Source organism: Apteryx mantelli, chromosome 19 (genome assembly GCF_036417845.1).
Source record: "Apteryx mantelli isolate bAptMan1 chromosome 19, bAptMan1.hap1, whole genome shotgun sequence".
Classification (NCBI taxonomy): domain Eukaryota; kingdom Metazoa; phylum Chordata; class Aves; order Apterygiformes; family Apterygidae; genus Apteryx; species Apteryx mantelli.
In genome coordinates, this window is record NC_089996.1 from 13395141 (window position 1) to 13409993 (window position 14853).

General features: G+C 36.3%; 1 protein-coding gene across 2 annotated transcripts in view; it reads right to left on the reverse strand.

The window, feature by feature from the left end:
- Nucleotides 1-56: 56 nt before the first annotated feature.
- Nucleotides 57-14853, reverse strand: part of SMURF2 (SMAD specific E3 ubiquitin protein ligase 2) — a 68306-nt gene continuing 53509 nt past the window's right edge. For both annotated transcript variants that reach the window (XM_067308205.1, XM_067308206.1), the window contains 9 exons: nucleotides 12364-12574; nucleotides 10765-10868; nucleotides 9089-9203; nucleotides 8506-8684; nucleotides 7887-8024; nucleotides 7534-7654; nucleotides 6154-6355; nucleotides 4211-4286; nucleotides 57-3924 (listed from right to left, as the gene is read on the reverse strand). In XM_067308205.1, coding sequence (XP_067164306.1) covers nucleotides 3825-3924; nucleotides 4211-4286; nucleotides 6154-6355; nucleotides 7534-7654; nucleotides 7887-8024; nucleotides 8506-8684; nucleotides 9089-9203; nucleotides 10765-10868; nucleotides 12364-12574 — 1246 coding nt within the window. In that variant the 3' untranslated portion in view covers nucleotides 57-3824. The remainder of the gene's footprint in view (nucleotides 3925-4210; nucleotides 4287-6153; nucleotides 6356-7533; nucleotides 7655-7886; nucleotides 8025-8505; nucleotides 8685-9088; nucleotides 9204-10764; nucleotides 10869-12363; nucleotides 12575-14853) is intronic.

Sequence of the window (14853 nt, forward strand, 5' to 3'; positions counted from 1 at the left end):
ACTCCTAATGTTACATTTTAAAGTAAATATTTAACTTAAAAAAAAAAACTTAAAACTTTTTAAACCATTGATGCTGTGACAGTGCAAACAGCATACAATTTATTGCTCAACTTTTGCATGGGTACATACATTAAGTACTTAAAAACCATTTTATACAGATTTTTTTTGTTGTTGTTAAAGCTCATGTAACAGCTGGGTGAAAATACAATGATATCAATGCTAAAACACTCTGTAATAAATACAATGGAAATGATAAACTAAGAACTGTCAGTTTGTGGAGGAGCAATTACACTTGTATAAACTAATTACAACTACAGACAAAGCTCTAAGGATGTGGTAGAGCCAGAAACCTACTAGATAGTGTAAAGTACAACAAATGGCACCTGTTAACTATATGGTGCAGTTTAAAATCTGAAGCAATTGGAGCATGCTACATTAAGCTGTATAATGCATACTTATGCTATAGAAGCAAAGCTTTTACTTCCATCAATGCAGCCAGTTTAAACGCACCAGAAGTTTAATACAGATGTAGTGTTGTAGAACAAGAACTTAAAAACAGGTCGTGTGCTCTGGACTTTAGTACAACACAAAAATTTGGTAAAAATAAATCAGTTTAGGGAAACTGAAACTATGTGCAAAAAAAATTAGAATACATACTGTACAAAGCACCATTACAAAACTCTTTACACCGAGAAATTAAATCCTCTGAAACTCAACTGTGTACTGTATATTTGAAATCTACAAAAGTCACTGTTCATAATTAAACATTCATAATGAAAAGCAACAGCATAAAACAATGATGTGACATCTTTCTAAAACAACTAAAGACTGGATAAAGTAAAATCCAGTAAGAGGGATATGTTGAAATAAATATTCACATTAATCATGGGGTGAAAGTCCAAGGTTAAAATGCAATATTAGGCTTAGCACCTTTTTGAGGGGAAAGTAGCTGACATGATCTTGAAATAAAATTTTGCAAAGGAATTATTAACCCTTTAACATTTTTTGATACATGTCTGACTAGATGATGAGGTGCTTCAGTTAAAGCTCTCAGTCATTAGAAAGGTAGAAAGGCACTCAAGATATTTGATATATTCATTCTCATCTGTCAGCTATGGCTAGTCAAATGTAGATTTGTCTAGTTTTGCCTATCATATATTAAATTTACAATATTTATCTTGTGGCAGTTTAAAAAGTTCTGTGCCACACCAAAACATTTGATGGAACAAACAGATGTACTGCTAAGGCTGCTGTGAAAATGAACAGTATTTATCAGCTCATCTATACTCTGTTTTCTGCAGATCTCACCTCCTCCCTCCTCAAGGGTGGCCATAACTATGTGTTCAATAAATTTACCAGCTTAAGTAAACTGACAGGGAGAAGGTTCCTGGGAGGTGCGTACAGATGACGTGGTCAGGAGACACTACAGTGACAGTCTTTAAATAGTGCTGAGGTGGGCTGTCTGGTGCAAAGAGAACAGCATACCTTCCCCATGGAATCACCTAACTGAGCCCTGACTTCTCCCAAAAGCTGGATCACACTGGATTTTACTGCAAAAAGGTGCATTCACAATCAGGGAAGCTGAAAAAGCCTTACAGCCATAGCCTGAGCAAGAGCAGAACAAGATCACTTGCACAACACTGGGCTTTCTATCCTGTGAACAGTGGTCAAAAGAACCTAGTCTCTGTAAAGAGCAATTCATGTCATACCTCCAACTTGAAGGGGCGAGAAGAGGTCTTTGGGAGTGTCTAAAGCAGTGGTCCCAAACCACAGGCAGCAGTACTGAGTAAGAAATACACTGGGCAACATCCTGCTTTGATCTCCCAGACAACCTGGACAAATGTAGTGATAGCTTCTCTGGTAACGGTATTACCTGAAAGCCATGGATTACAGACCCCAACCACAGAAGCAAAGGTACCAGCCATTTTAAATGAGTGCAACAGTCCCTTGAAATGAAGAAAAAACAGCCTGATGTATTTCAAAGCCTGGCTGTCAAAGCAAGTTTCTTGGCTTTATGTTTACATCCCTATGTAGCCACGTGTCTGCAGCCAGCCCAGACTGGGAAGCAAGTCTTTTAGAACAAACCTTCCAGCAACAGCTGTACAAAAAAAATAAAAATCAAATGAACGTGTGGATTTGGCTCACCAGATTCTTACCACAATTCTACAAAAGTAGTTCATTGCCCACTATTCTAATACACAACATCCAGTAGTAGTTTACTCACTGTGGCAGTCAGATTTGGCAGAACAAAATTAAGTTCAAGCTCCATAGAACAGACAGAAAATCAGCTAGCTCACTGTGCAACTTAGGCTGCAAAATGGAACAGCTCCTTATATCCCATTCTTTTATAGTTATTTCAAGCCTCTTGACTTTCTTCTCATCGGCAGTGTAAAAATAGTGCGGATTTGATGATTAATTGTAACCTAAGTTAAGCAACACAACACTGATTGGAAAAAAAGCTACCTATTCCAAATATTCTCACCATTGAGGAGAATGCCACTGTCCACTGAGCAGACTGATACAGCTACACACCGTGAGCAGATCATAGCGATCTTAACTGAGAATTCCCAAACTTACTTCAAAATTCAGTTCCCTCTACTGGTAGTGCATTTTAATCCCCTTTGAATAGATCAACCCATGTTATAATTCATATATATACTTAATTCCATCCCTACAATCAATAAATTATGTGCTTTGAAAACCTCATTTTCAAAGCACATCGCATGTATTTCTGTTAATACAACTTTTTTAGTTTTATCACCATTTTTCCTTAGTTGTAACTTAAAACCACATGTCACGAGCAGCTAGTCAAAGATTAAAACATATTTTACCTGATAAATCTTTAGCATCAACAAATATATAATGTGATTTGGCTGCATTCAAACAGACTTTGGTTGACTGGACAGGATGGGTTCTGAAATGAACTGCTGACAGGCTTCTGCTGTCAAATATCACCTCATCAGCATGCTTAAAAACTTGAAAAATGCAGTGATAAATTTACAGTCAAAAGCAACGAAAAATACTCTTGACAGATTTGTTACAAAAATGCTGTTTAAAAAAACCCAAAATGTCTACCATTCATTAAAAAGGTCTATCCCACATTAACACAAGTACTGTACCAAATACAGTATGTGCCACTCAGACTAGAAATTTTGTTTTAAGGAATCTGACAAGTAATATAAATAGGACCCAAAACATCATATTTGTAATTCATGCTTGAAAAATATAAAAAAGCCCCCTGTGGTAACATTTAAGTTGAATTTACATTGCAGAATATAACTATAAGAAAATGCAGTTAACATGTAAGTGGCTTTAATTAAAAAGATTAATGATTCTTTCAGCCAATTTTATGCAAAGTTAGAATAATCCAAAATATTTTTTCCAAAAAATAGCAGGTATAGATGCTGTTCAGTATCTTACACTTAAATCAGGCTGAAACGTGACTTGTACCGACTGCTGAAGTTGTGTCTTGGTATCTGAGAATAGAAATCAGGTAGGCAAATATAATAGATTACCTTTTACAAAAATAGTAGTAGTCTTTAAGTATAGAATACTGCTTAACAGTTGAAATGTAGGAAAAGTCAGCATTCTGTATGTTCAAGATATTAGTTTTTAATAGCAGCTGAATGATTCCACGGCAAGAGCCACAGAACCTATTTTCTTGAAAGAAAAAAAAAAATCCAAAGTTGTCCTTTCCCTCACAGTGTCCTTGTGTAGAAAAGGGAAAGTTTCCTGTATTTCAAGCATTTCTTGAGTCTTGTCGGAGGGAAGGGCTTTCTGGCTGACAGGAGTATAAATAGAGTCTCAGGTAAGCCTGTGAAGGGTCATTCCACAGCAAACCCACATGTTTCTTCAATGGCAGTTAGCAGCTTCTCATATAGCTTGTCATAGCTTTCGTAGGGAGGAATGTCTATTCGGTTAAAGCTGTGAATGGAAAGCAAAAGTTTCAACTATCTAGAACTCAAGCCTCATGCAGCAAAGACAGAAATATGTTAAAGCGTAACCTAACATACTTGAAACAATGACAAAGCAATACCTAACAAAGCCAACAGAACTTCATAAATAAAAGCTATCTGTAGTTTTTACACCTTTACTAATCTGTAATGGATAGCATTTATTATCTGAGAAAAAAAACAAAACACTTATAATATACGGACCGCAAACTAGCCTTAATCTGAATTTCACAATAGAGACCCGAAAGAAGTCTTACCAGGTATGAGCTTTCGGCAAATTATTAGTGCTGGCATCAATTTGGTGTATTGTAAATAATCGTGGACCTGCAGCACCTGCCAAAGAAAAAAAAACAAAAAAACAAAAACCCCAAAACTCTACTACTACTGTATCACATAATAGGAAAAAAAGAACTAAACCAAGAAGATAATCTATGCATAAAGAAAGTTGAAATCATATAAGCAGGTAGGAAAAAATTACAGAGGAAACTCTCTTAATGCCTATCAGACAGATTGCCCCCCCCATGGTAACAGTGAAATTATTTAAACTAGTGAAAGATATACAAGAGCAAAGCATTGATAAGGAACAATAAAACACCTGATTTACACAGCGTACTATATAATTTTAACAGTTTTGGGTTTAATTTTTCCTCACTCCAGAGAACAAAACTTATGCAGCTATATCTGTCCCTATGGTGTAACAGGTGTTGACTAGTGGCCAATTTTATTCAAATTGGATAGAAGAGTCTCAGACACTAAATTTTTATAATTTTGTGAATTTATTTAGCTGCACACAGATACCCTTAATATCTCTGCTAAAGGAAAGACTGCAGCATAGCAGTCTTTAAGACTTAGTACACATTGAAGAATTCACAAAAGGTAGAAGGAAAGAGGATATGAATGCCCTGACCTTGGCAAAACTGGAATTTATGCCTGAGTAGACAGACATTAAAGAATACAATCCTCAGGAATAGACTCTCTTATGGGGACTCTTTCCTGTCAAATAGGAGTGTGAACTTGTACTGCAGCGTTAGCATAACTCAATTAGAAACCTGTCAACCTCCATGTTCAACTCTGCAAGAAAGCAGGCTTCATTTGTTCACAGAAGTGCTTGTTTTACTAGTATGGTTATACTAAAAGTTTCAGTGAAGATGAAATTGTACCGGTATTATTTCCCATACCATACTCAAAACAGCGCAGTCGCCTACAGTAACAGTATTCACATCAATAGTAGGGTTAATAGTACTTGTAACTATTCCAAGGCAATTAGTAGTTATACAAGTCAATCAAGTCCCTCCATCTTCCTCAATATTATTTAAGCACTTATCACTGAAAGTATAGTACTTCGCTTAAAAATAACCAGGGCCTTTAGGACCTCAATATTCCTGAGCATCTAGTCCTCCCGAACATTTTATGACTCAAAAAAAGAGGAAGAAGAAAATGAGTGCTTCTATCTTAAGAAGGGATGATGAGGAAGAAAAACCGATTTCTATAGTAACTGGTTTTTGTATGTAGTAGTGGTTACCACAGAATTTGTGTTCTGTTGGAATCAAATCTTTCCACCCGCTAAAGTGCTTTATGGCCAATGTTTCCCCTGACCAGTTTTCTCCCAAATCGTGAGGGGTAAAACAGGGTAACTACTTTATTTTTTATTGTGTTAACATAGCAGCATGGGTTGCAGCCAGAGTTGCTGCAACAGAGACACAGAGCTTCAGCTAGAGTTCAGAAGACGGGTAGGCAATTAAGGAGATCATTTCTGATTCCTGGGCTGCTTCAATAAAACAAGTCAGCATTACTAAAGTCCCTCTGCTGTTAAAGTCACAAGAACACTGCATGCTGGTGTCTTCTGGTCACAAAGCTGTACAGATGATGAGGGATTGTAAAATATGGAAATTAAAAAACAGACTTCCAGAAAAAACAGTAAGGAGGACCACACTAGGATCCTCCATGATCAGAACTTTCTTTCTTTCTTTCCTCTAGTAGAAAGAGCCTAATTGAAACAAAAGCATTTACAGCTGAATCACAACATAATGAATAAATTCCAAGAAAAGATTTTCTGGGATTACTATTCATCAGACCATTAAAAATCCCTTTGAAGAAATCAAATTACAGCCAACCAGCTTCACTTTTAGCTAATGTTTCCGTGATGTGTCCTATTGCTTCCAAGTACAGACATTTGCAGTTAGTTCTGCAGCAATGTTACCTTGTAATGCCTTGAAGCCCTGCAGAGGCACTCTGGATGAGCCAGTCACAAACTGGAGAAGTCGTGCTCTCCTTTCTTCATCAAAAAACTCCACAGCTTTCCAGAACCATTTCACAATGTTGCTGTCTGGGGTACAGTGTTTTAACCTAGTATTTGCCTTCCAGTCGTTAACATCGATTTTTCCAAGTCCACAAATGATGAGCTATAAATTTAAGATATAAGTACTTCATCTGTTATCAAAATAAACAAATGGTTTTATTTTTATATATATATATATATATAAATATATATATAAATAAATAAATAAATATATATATATATATATATAAATTTTTCCTCCCCCTGAAGAAAAGCTTTCAGCACTTTTAAATGAAGATCAACAATGGATTGGTTTAAACTTGATAGGGATTTGACTATAAAGATATTTTCTTTTGACTAAGAATACTAGACCTCCCTCTTTCATACTCTGCACCTGCAAAATGATTCTAGATTTACAATATGGTCAGCTCACTATTGTTGAATGAGAAGATTCAGGATAAAACAGCAGTCACCACCACTCAGGTAACAGGGAACAGAAGAAAGCACGAATAATCTATCTTTTAGCCATTTTATATGGCAAAAAAAATCAGCTCTGCAGCTGACAGACCGTATATTAGATTTCAATTTTAAAACAAGCTTGTGATCTATGGAATTTGTCTTGAGAGGATACTGTTTGGATGCCAACCTTGACATTTTGCAGCACATTTGTTGGTGACAGCACCAGATAGTGCCTTTCTTTATGCTGTATTTGCAAGGCGAATTTAGTCTGATGTAACGTAACTCAGCTCTGCAAAACCGCATAGCTGCCTGACACCAAAGCCAGCGGACTGGAAGGGCTGCAAGCAAATGGTGGGAGGTGGAAGGGAGTGACAGACTATTTTCCTGGCAGCACTGAATTTAATTTCGTGAAACTGCACTGTGAGAAATATGCACTGCAGCCTCTGCCGGAGTAACACTCTGTGACACAATTTGAGGTCATTGCCTACGCTTCTCCGTAAATTCAGCTGGGTCTTCAGGTACAGGACACGGTCTCCTTTTCTGTGTCCTGAAGCTCAGATTGAAATAAGAACTACTACTTTTACAGTTGCTATGAAATGTCAGCTTGAGAAACACTTTCATAGTTCTCAACGAATGACGCATGCAATGACAACGTAAGAGAAAGCAGTCCCAGAGACTGCAGGATCTGGTGACCTCTTATGTTAACTGTATTCCTTGTAATATTGCACCTGCGAACCCCCTAAAGCACTGGGGATACAACTTAGCATGTTACTTAGTCTCAGAAGAATGCTTCAGCCTTTTACTGTTGCACTTGACGACATAACGTAACGTTAGTGCACTGACCTCTAACTCTTTCTCATCAAATGTCTTCAGCAGATGTTGTGGGATTACTTCATTAAATCCCTTCTGTAAAGCCAGAAATTGAGCTTCAATTCCTCGTAAAAATCGCCAGTTTACATAAAGTCTGCAAGCAAGTGCAAATTTGTTTTGTGAAAAATGTATTCAAATACAATAAACTTGCAAATTATCCAGCCAAAAAATGACCTTACTGACAGAAATATATCACAACAAAATTAGTGCACTACCACTTGGGGAAAAAAAAAAACAAAATAAAACAAAACACTTATTATTTCAAGCAAGTGAAAGCACCCTCCCCCGTTATCAAAAACTTTGTTTGGAAAATATATTGATGATACCTGACATATTCCTTTTTATTTTCCTCTGTCACTGGGATGCTTTTGCCATTGGGTTTCAGTTCATGCTGAATAATTTCCCCATATGCATTGTGTTCTACACAAAATGTATGGTCCAAGACTCCTGTGATATCATTCTCACTGGTGGAAAGAAATAAGCACGTAACTCAGTGAAAACATATTCTACAAATGTATTACAGCCATAATATATCTAATACACATCACAGTTTTCAATAACATTGCAAATTACTGCTTGGAAGCAGAAGGTGAACATAGATTTTTTGCTATGTTGTACTTCAGAACCATTTTAATAATGGTTAAATAATATAACCACATTTTAATAATGTGTTACTGTTAATAATAGACAAAATTAATATTTCTGAACAGTTGAACAGTTTAAAACTCAGTAATATTTTTCCCCCAAATTGGTATTCCTTAAACATGTTAAGCTTTTAATGAAGCTGAACTATTTTATTGTGCAGGTAAGAAAGATGCTTCTTAAAGCTGCCTGAGCAGGAGAACAAAATATACTTCATTTCTTTTCAATTGGATTTAGGAACATATATCACTTGTTAACTGAAACAGAATTCTAACAATGTAAAATATAATGCACGGTACATACAGTATCCAGACTAAGCTGTTATGAAGATCAGGGTCAACCAATTCCATATCATCCAAAGTAATTGGCTTCCCTAGCAACTGCTTATAGAAAGGCAACGTGAAGCCCCCATCAATATAGTGTCCATGAAACACAGCCATCCCCATTATCCGTCCAACAAAATGGAAATATGATAAGTGTTCCTAGAATTGAAAGAAGAGACTAAGGCATTCAGCTAATTAAGACCTCCAGATATCTGCTGAATATAAAATTTCAATATAAAGAAAAAAAATTCCAGTTTTTGTTTTGTTTTTATACACAGTACATTGCGTATATTGCTTCCAGTCCAGAAGTCTTGCTACTAAGAATCAAAACAAATTTAATTTCTCCCAAGAAAAACATAAATCAACATCTTACAGCAAAATTAAGAACACATTTGAGTTTTTTCTTTGATCAGTACTAAAAAGAAATTATCATATCATTGCACAAATTCAGTCTCTAGCAATACTAATGCAAGAATTAGATTCCTTAGTCCAGAACATTCTCCACGTATTTAATTTCTAGGCCACAAAAAGATCATTTACAGAACTCATGTTACCAGTCCTACCGGGTTAACTGCAGAGTCTGGGTTGATTTGCAGTGTATAGATATCATCTCGGGAATATTGGAAGAGACCATAATACGGATTCAACATTTCATGTGACAATAGGTAGAGCCACTCCCTGAAAAACATAATTTATTGTGCACTTCAGACCAATGCATTCCTACACTGAGGATCTTCGCAAAAGAGTAAGATTTTTAATCTTACTGTTAAGCAAAAATGCGAAGGAAGTTAGCTGTGAACATGCTTAGGTAAGGCAGAAGTTACAACTGTTTTTACTGGCTCGGTAACTACACAGTACCTGACAACTGGCACATTTCCCAGCTTTCCAAGATTTTTTTTTTCTGGTTACTTATTTCCAGCAGAGTTTCTGATTGTGATTCGCCTTCATCCACTGCACATTAAAACAAGTTACACTGTGTATTCCACTGACTATACTAGGCCGATGTTTGAGTCAAAGCCTTTAATATAAACAGTCTTCCGGTAATGGATATATTTAGTTAACATAAACTTCTAATTACATTTTTCACAGATCAGTCCTGCATTCTTTAGCTTGGTCTCCCTCATATTCCCACGTGGAAGGTGGGGAAGGCTCCGTGACATACTGACTGGAAACCAAAGTCATGCTGAAAGTCCTAGCAGATGCTTTGGACAGTAATACACGAGAGCATCTGTAACTTCTTTATTTTAAACAGTATTATTATTATCATCAAACAATTAGCAGAAATTAAGTCAACAAGGTGCTAGACTGTTGTACTAGCTACAGCTAACTAAGAGGTTGAAATATTTAGGAATGGGGGTGAAGTAAAACTACTAGTGGCCATTTGCAAATTCATGAAGATACATATAATATAACAGTGTAGGTCCCAAAGATTATTCGCCATACACTTTCTACAGATGCAGAAGACAGACTATTTGGGAGCATCAATCCGTACTTTGGAATGAATACTCATTCCCTCATAATGCTAAAAAACAACAGCATTAAAACAGAATAGTACTATTGGCCACAATGCAAACCATGAATCTCCTACTGAAATGCTGACATTCACTTAGAGAGTACAGATCCACCTGCCAGAGGCGGAGCACGTTTTCATTCAAGTAAATTAGCATCTGTGGTCATTTGCCAATAGAATTCTAATCATTGCTTTAGAATTTTGAAGAATATCTTGATACAATCCAAAAAAAAGTTACTTTTTGTAAACAAAAGTAACCTCATAGACCACTGAAAGACTTTAGTTGACTACCAATTGCTAATTTTTAACATTCCGCTTCAAACAGTAGTCAACAATTTGTAAAATATATTATGGTTTTTTTTTGTGTTTTTTTTTTTAAACAAAGGTCTGCCACAAAGTTCAGTGCTTAGTAGTGTAAATTCTCAGATACCCAAGCTTCACTAACCACAGAAAAATATGGTATTTTCAATAGATACCAAAAGCCTATCTCACATATATGGAAGGCCTATGATATAACTTGTAATATTCACTTTGATTTATTTACATGAAGTTTTTTTTTTTGATGTAGTTTTTGCTTTAGAAGACTATCTGAAAATATATATTCTTCTAATTTCAATCTGTTGCAAGAAAATACATGAAGAAGAATAAATTAAAAAGAAAAAGGGCTGATACAAGACCGGTTTATGATTCAAAGCACGAGCGTAGTTGGGCAGGCGCAGGGCTGTTTACCTGGCAACACCTCCATAATCAAGGCCTTCCTCCCCACGAAATTTTATCATTAATCGTTTCCACAGGTCTTTAGGCCTCATCTTCATGACTTGCCTGTAGGATTCCTGTAAGCACACAACACATTCTTGTATTAACTGCTATTTATAGACAAGAAACTACTACTATTTATTAGAAATGAAAGGGAGTCTCAGACTTAAAGCCCAAAGGAGGTACTATTTTCAAAGATATTAACCAGTCTCTCTCAAATCATACTTTGTTTTCTAAAAATATGGGAACACTTGTCAAATAAAACAGATAAATGATAAGAGCCACTTTCTACTAAATTTCCAGAGGTATACAGTGATCAGAGTATTTCCTCTTTCATTCTCATATCACTAGAAAAGTTTCAATCTGTGCCAGTAAAATCCTTTCACTTTGCACAACGGTACACAATTTTTCCAGCCTGAAAAGCCAACAGTGGAGCAGCTACTCTGGGTAGAAGGCAGGTACAAACCTCCAGGAAGCATTTAAAGAACATTAGCATCAATGCCACCCCAGTAATCTACAGAAATACTCTTCTGTTAGTAACACTTCCAGCTTGCTTTGTATGTGTTTTCTTGCTGGAAAAAATAGAGAGGCAAAACAAATTTTAACAAAACGTCTAGTTTTTATTTATGCCTCGCATTGCTACCCCAATCTTTGGCTTTGCAGAAGAGAAGCAGCAGGCATGCTTGGGACCCAACAGACTTCACCTAGTTTTCAGAACAGGAACTTTAAGTTTTCACTGCAGTATAGCTGTTCTTTCCCTCTTTTTTTCCCTAGTTGATTAGGAAGTGATTTGACTGTCCCCAAAGGAAAGACCAATACAAATCCTTCTTGGCTGGGAAAACAGTGGCAAATATTTTGTCACTGGCTTTTAAGTTTATGGGTGGGGTAAAAGGTGATGAGGATGGGTGTGATGGATGACAAAGTTCTCGAGAAGACAGTCTGTTCTCCAGCACAAGCCAATGAATTATAACTGCGTTTAATTGATTCAGCAGAATCATCTCCCCCCAAAAAATGAAAACATTACACTGTGGGTGTCTCTGGTCACTCAGAAACCTGGAGATTTCATAAAATAGGTTTGATTTTGGAAAAAAAAAAAAATTGAGCTACGTGCTAAGTAATCCAAACTCTGAATATGAATGCTAGTCAGTAGTCATTTTACTTAAATTACACGACATTAAAGATCGTGTAAGATTCTGCTTGTTTTTGAACTTGCAGCATTCTCTCTATATCACATTAGTTTTCTTATATTCAAGAAGCGAAACAGTATCTTCAAATACATGAAGCACTTGGACACCTTCCTCAGTCCTTGACACAGGCTGTACATCCCCAGCGACATGGAAAGCTTTCTTCCTTTTTCTTCTCCTCTACAGGGTAAATACATCTACTTTCAATATGCAACAGCCCTGAACATCCCCTTGAAAAGCGTCCTCTTTCCATTCACCACTTGCAAGCTTTCTAGCTTTAACTCTGGACTTCATAATTTCATCTAACTTAATCGCTTCTTTAGAAAGTTATGAATAACCCTCCTCCCCGTCCCTCAGTGTTAATAAATGGGTCAAGTTCTCAAATTACCTCAAAAATCTCTTCCCTGGAGACCTCAATACGACAATGGCCGGCTTGAGGTTGCTGCTGTGACAGCTCTTGCCTCAGGATCTTGAGTTTCTGCACTAGGTCTCGCTTGTACCTTGGCACAGTCAGACATTCTGCCTCATCGGGAAGCTGACACAAGGACACTACCTGCTGCTGCTGCTGGTGCTGCTGATCTTTAAGTTGATTCTGGCGGCTAGAAACAAACACAGCTGTTTGCAGATATTCAAGTCATATGTCCCCTATTTTATTCAGACAATTTTTAAATGTTAAGTCTTCGTAACTAGTTTCATTTTACTATGGTTATTAGTGTGATTATACTAAAAATGTCCAGGTCCAGTAAAAAATAAAAATAAATTCAGAGAGATTTTATACTGACTAAAGACATATGCATCTGTCTTTCTTGGCAACTATCAGCTGGTTTTAGAGTTTGTTATTTCTATTAGTACTACTCTACAAAGTATGTAAAAGGTTATAGCACTATATAATAAGGTACTATCCATACAATTTTACTACTGAGCTGCTGACACTGAATTTCTCAGATACCATTTCCATATTTCCTTTGCGTGTTTTACCTTCCTCCATTTTAAAATTCAGGGATCTGCCAAACACTATGCCTCTAATCTACAGTCAATACCATAGTCTGTTTTAAATGGCTTGTCTGAAAAAGAGTAAGCTTACAACGAGATGTTTGTTCTGGCAGCTTGGCAAGGACCTTGTCCCTTGTACCTGGCCTAGTCTGGACCACAGGAATGTGGGCAGTTCACATGTAACTAATTGGCACAGATAAACAAGTATTTTTACTAGCAATTCTAAAAGATTTTGTAAAGCTAACGTCTTACTAGCAAAAGTAAATTAATCTTGTTGCAGAGACAGAAAAGTGTCCTTTCTTGTACACAGTGAGTGGATATTTTTATATGACCTAGCTTTTTAGTATGGCATTTCAAAACAACACAGGATAAAAATTACATTTTACCTAGAACACAAGAAGAAGATTTCTGCGTGGAACACACGATAATACCCTACATTTACTGGATAAATAGGAAAGGTTAGAATTGAGGATGTTTTTCAGTGGAATGTTAGTAAGTTATTTTTTAAGCGTCAAAGACCCAAAATATTAGATAGAATCATCTGCAATTTTAACTTTGGATAAATTTCAGTCTGTTGTCTATTTTGAAACAAGACCACTAGAAAGGTCCCCTGGCCAACCAGAACTCATTTCCAGCAGGCTTTTGCCACAGGAACACTCGGAATTGGCAACTGAAAAAAAAAAGGGGGGGGGGGGAGAGGGGAAAAAAATTCCCAGTTTGTTTTGTGGTTCTGACAGCTATTCCAGGTTTTTTTGGAACCTTTTTTATTTAAGGCAATTTTGCAGGGGAATAAAACATGGAAAACTAGCACCAGGTGACCAGGAACTTGAATCATCATCAGTAGTCCTACTAGCCTAGCATTTAGAAACCCCTGCAACGACACACACTGTGGATCAGTTCAGCAACAACTCAAAGCTTAGTAGTAGTAGTAGTAGTAATAATAATAATAATAATAATAATATAACCTCTTAACTCCTGGGCCTTAAGGAGGGAATAATGCATAGAAATTCTGTTCTGTTACTATGCTCGAGGATACAGAACTTCAGAAGTTAGCTTAATCACTTTTGTTAGATTCACAGTGTGTAAGGTCTTTTGGTTTTTGTTTTTTTAAATAAGGTTACCCTAACTTTGTTCTCAAGCTGATCATATTGGCCTAAGAATAAACTAGTCATTCCAAAAGTCATTCCTGTGAAACTGAAAAGTCATTACACAGATTTAGGGAGGAAGACAGATGCTCTTGATATGGTTCCAGAAAAAAGTTTGATGTCATTCGTGCTATATTCACAACACCTTCTTTTCGCTTGTGATTAGTATCAAATAAATCCCATGTAAACTCTATTTACTTGATGTAGAAATTAAGGTAAAATCATAACTTTATCTTCTGCACTTTCTAATTCTACAAGGACAAGCCAGTGAAAATATCCCTTGTATTACACCTACCAAAGAAGGTCATAATTATATACTATACAAAAGATAGCATATATTCGTACTATCTCTAGTAGTATAAAGACAGTAGTCCCTAGACACAAAGCTAGCTAATGTCAGTCTTAAAGAAAACAATCTCTGAAATGAACATGAATTTAAGAACTATGCATCAAATTAAAACAATCTAAAATATGGCAGGACTAGAAGAAAAATAAAATACCATCTTCCATACTAGACTGAAAATAATCACAGTGTAGTATTAGCTAAATAATCTGCAGTGCTTAAAATAATAAAACTAGGTTACTGCCCCAAAATTTAATGTCTCTGTTTCCAAAGCTGAATGAGCATGCTTTGTTGCGTACAGTGCCTTCAGGATATAGCTAAGGGCTTTTCAGGTGCCATAAACATCAAAACCTATCAGGAACTCTTGGCCAGTATTTTAAACAGAACTGGGTAACAA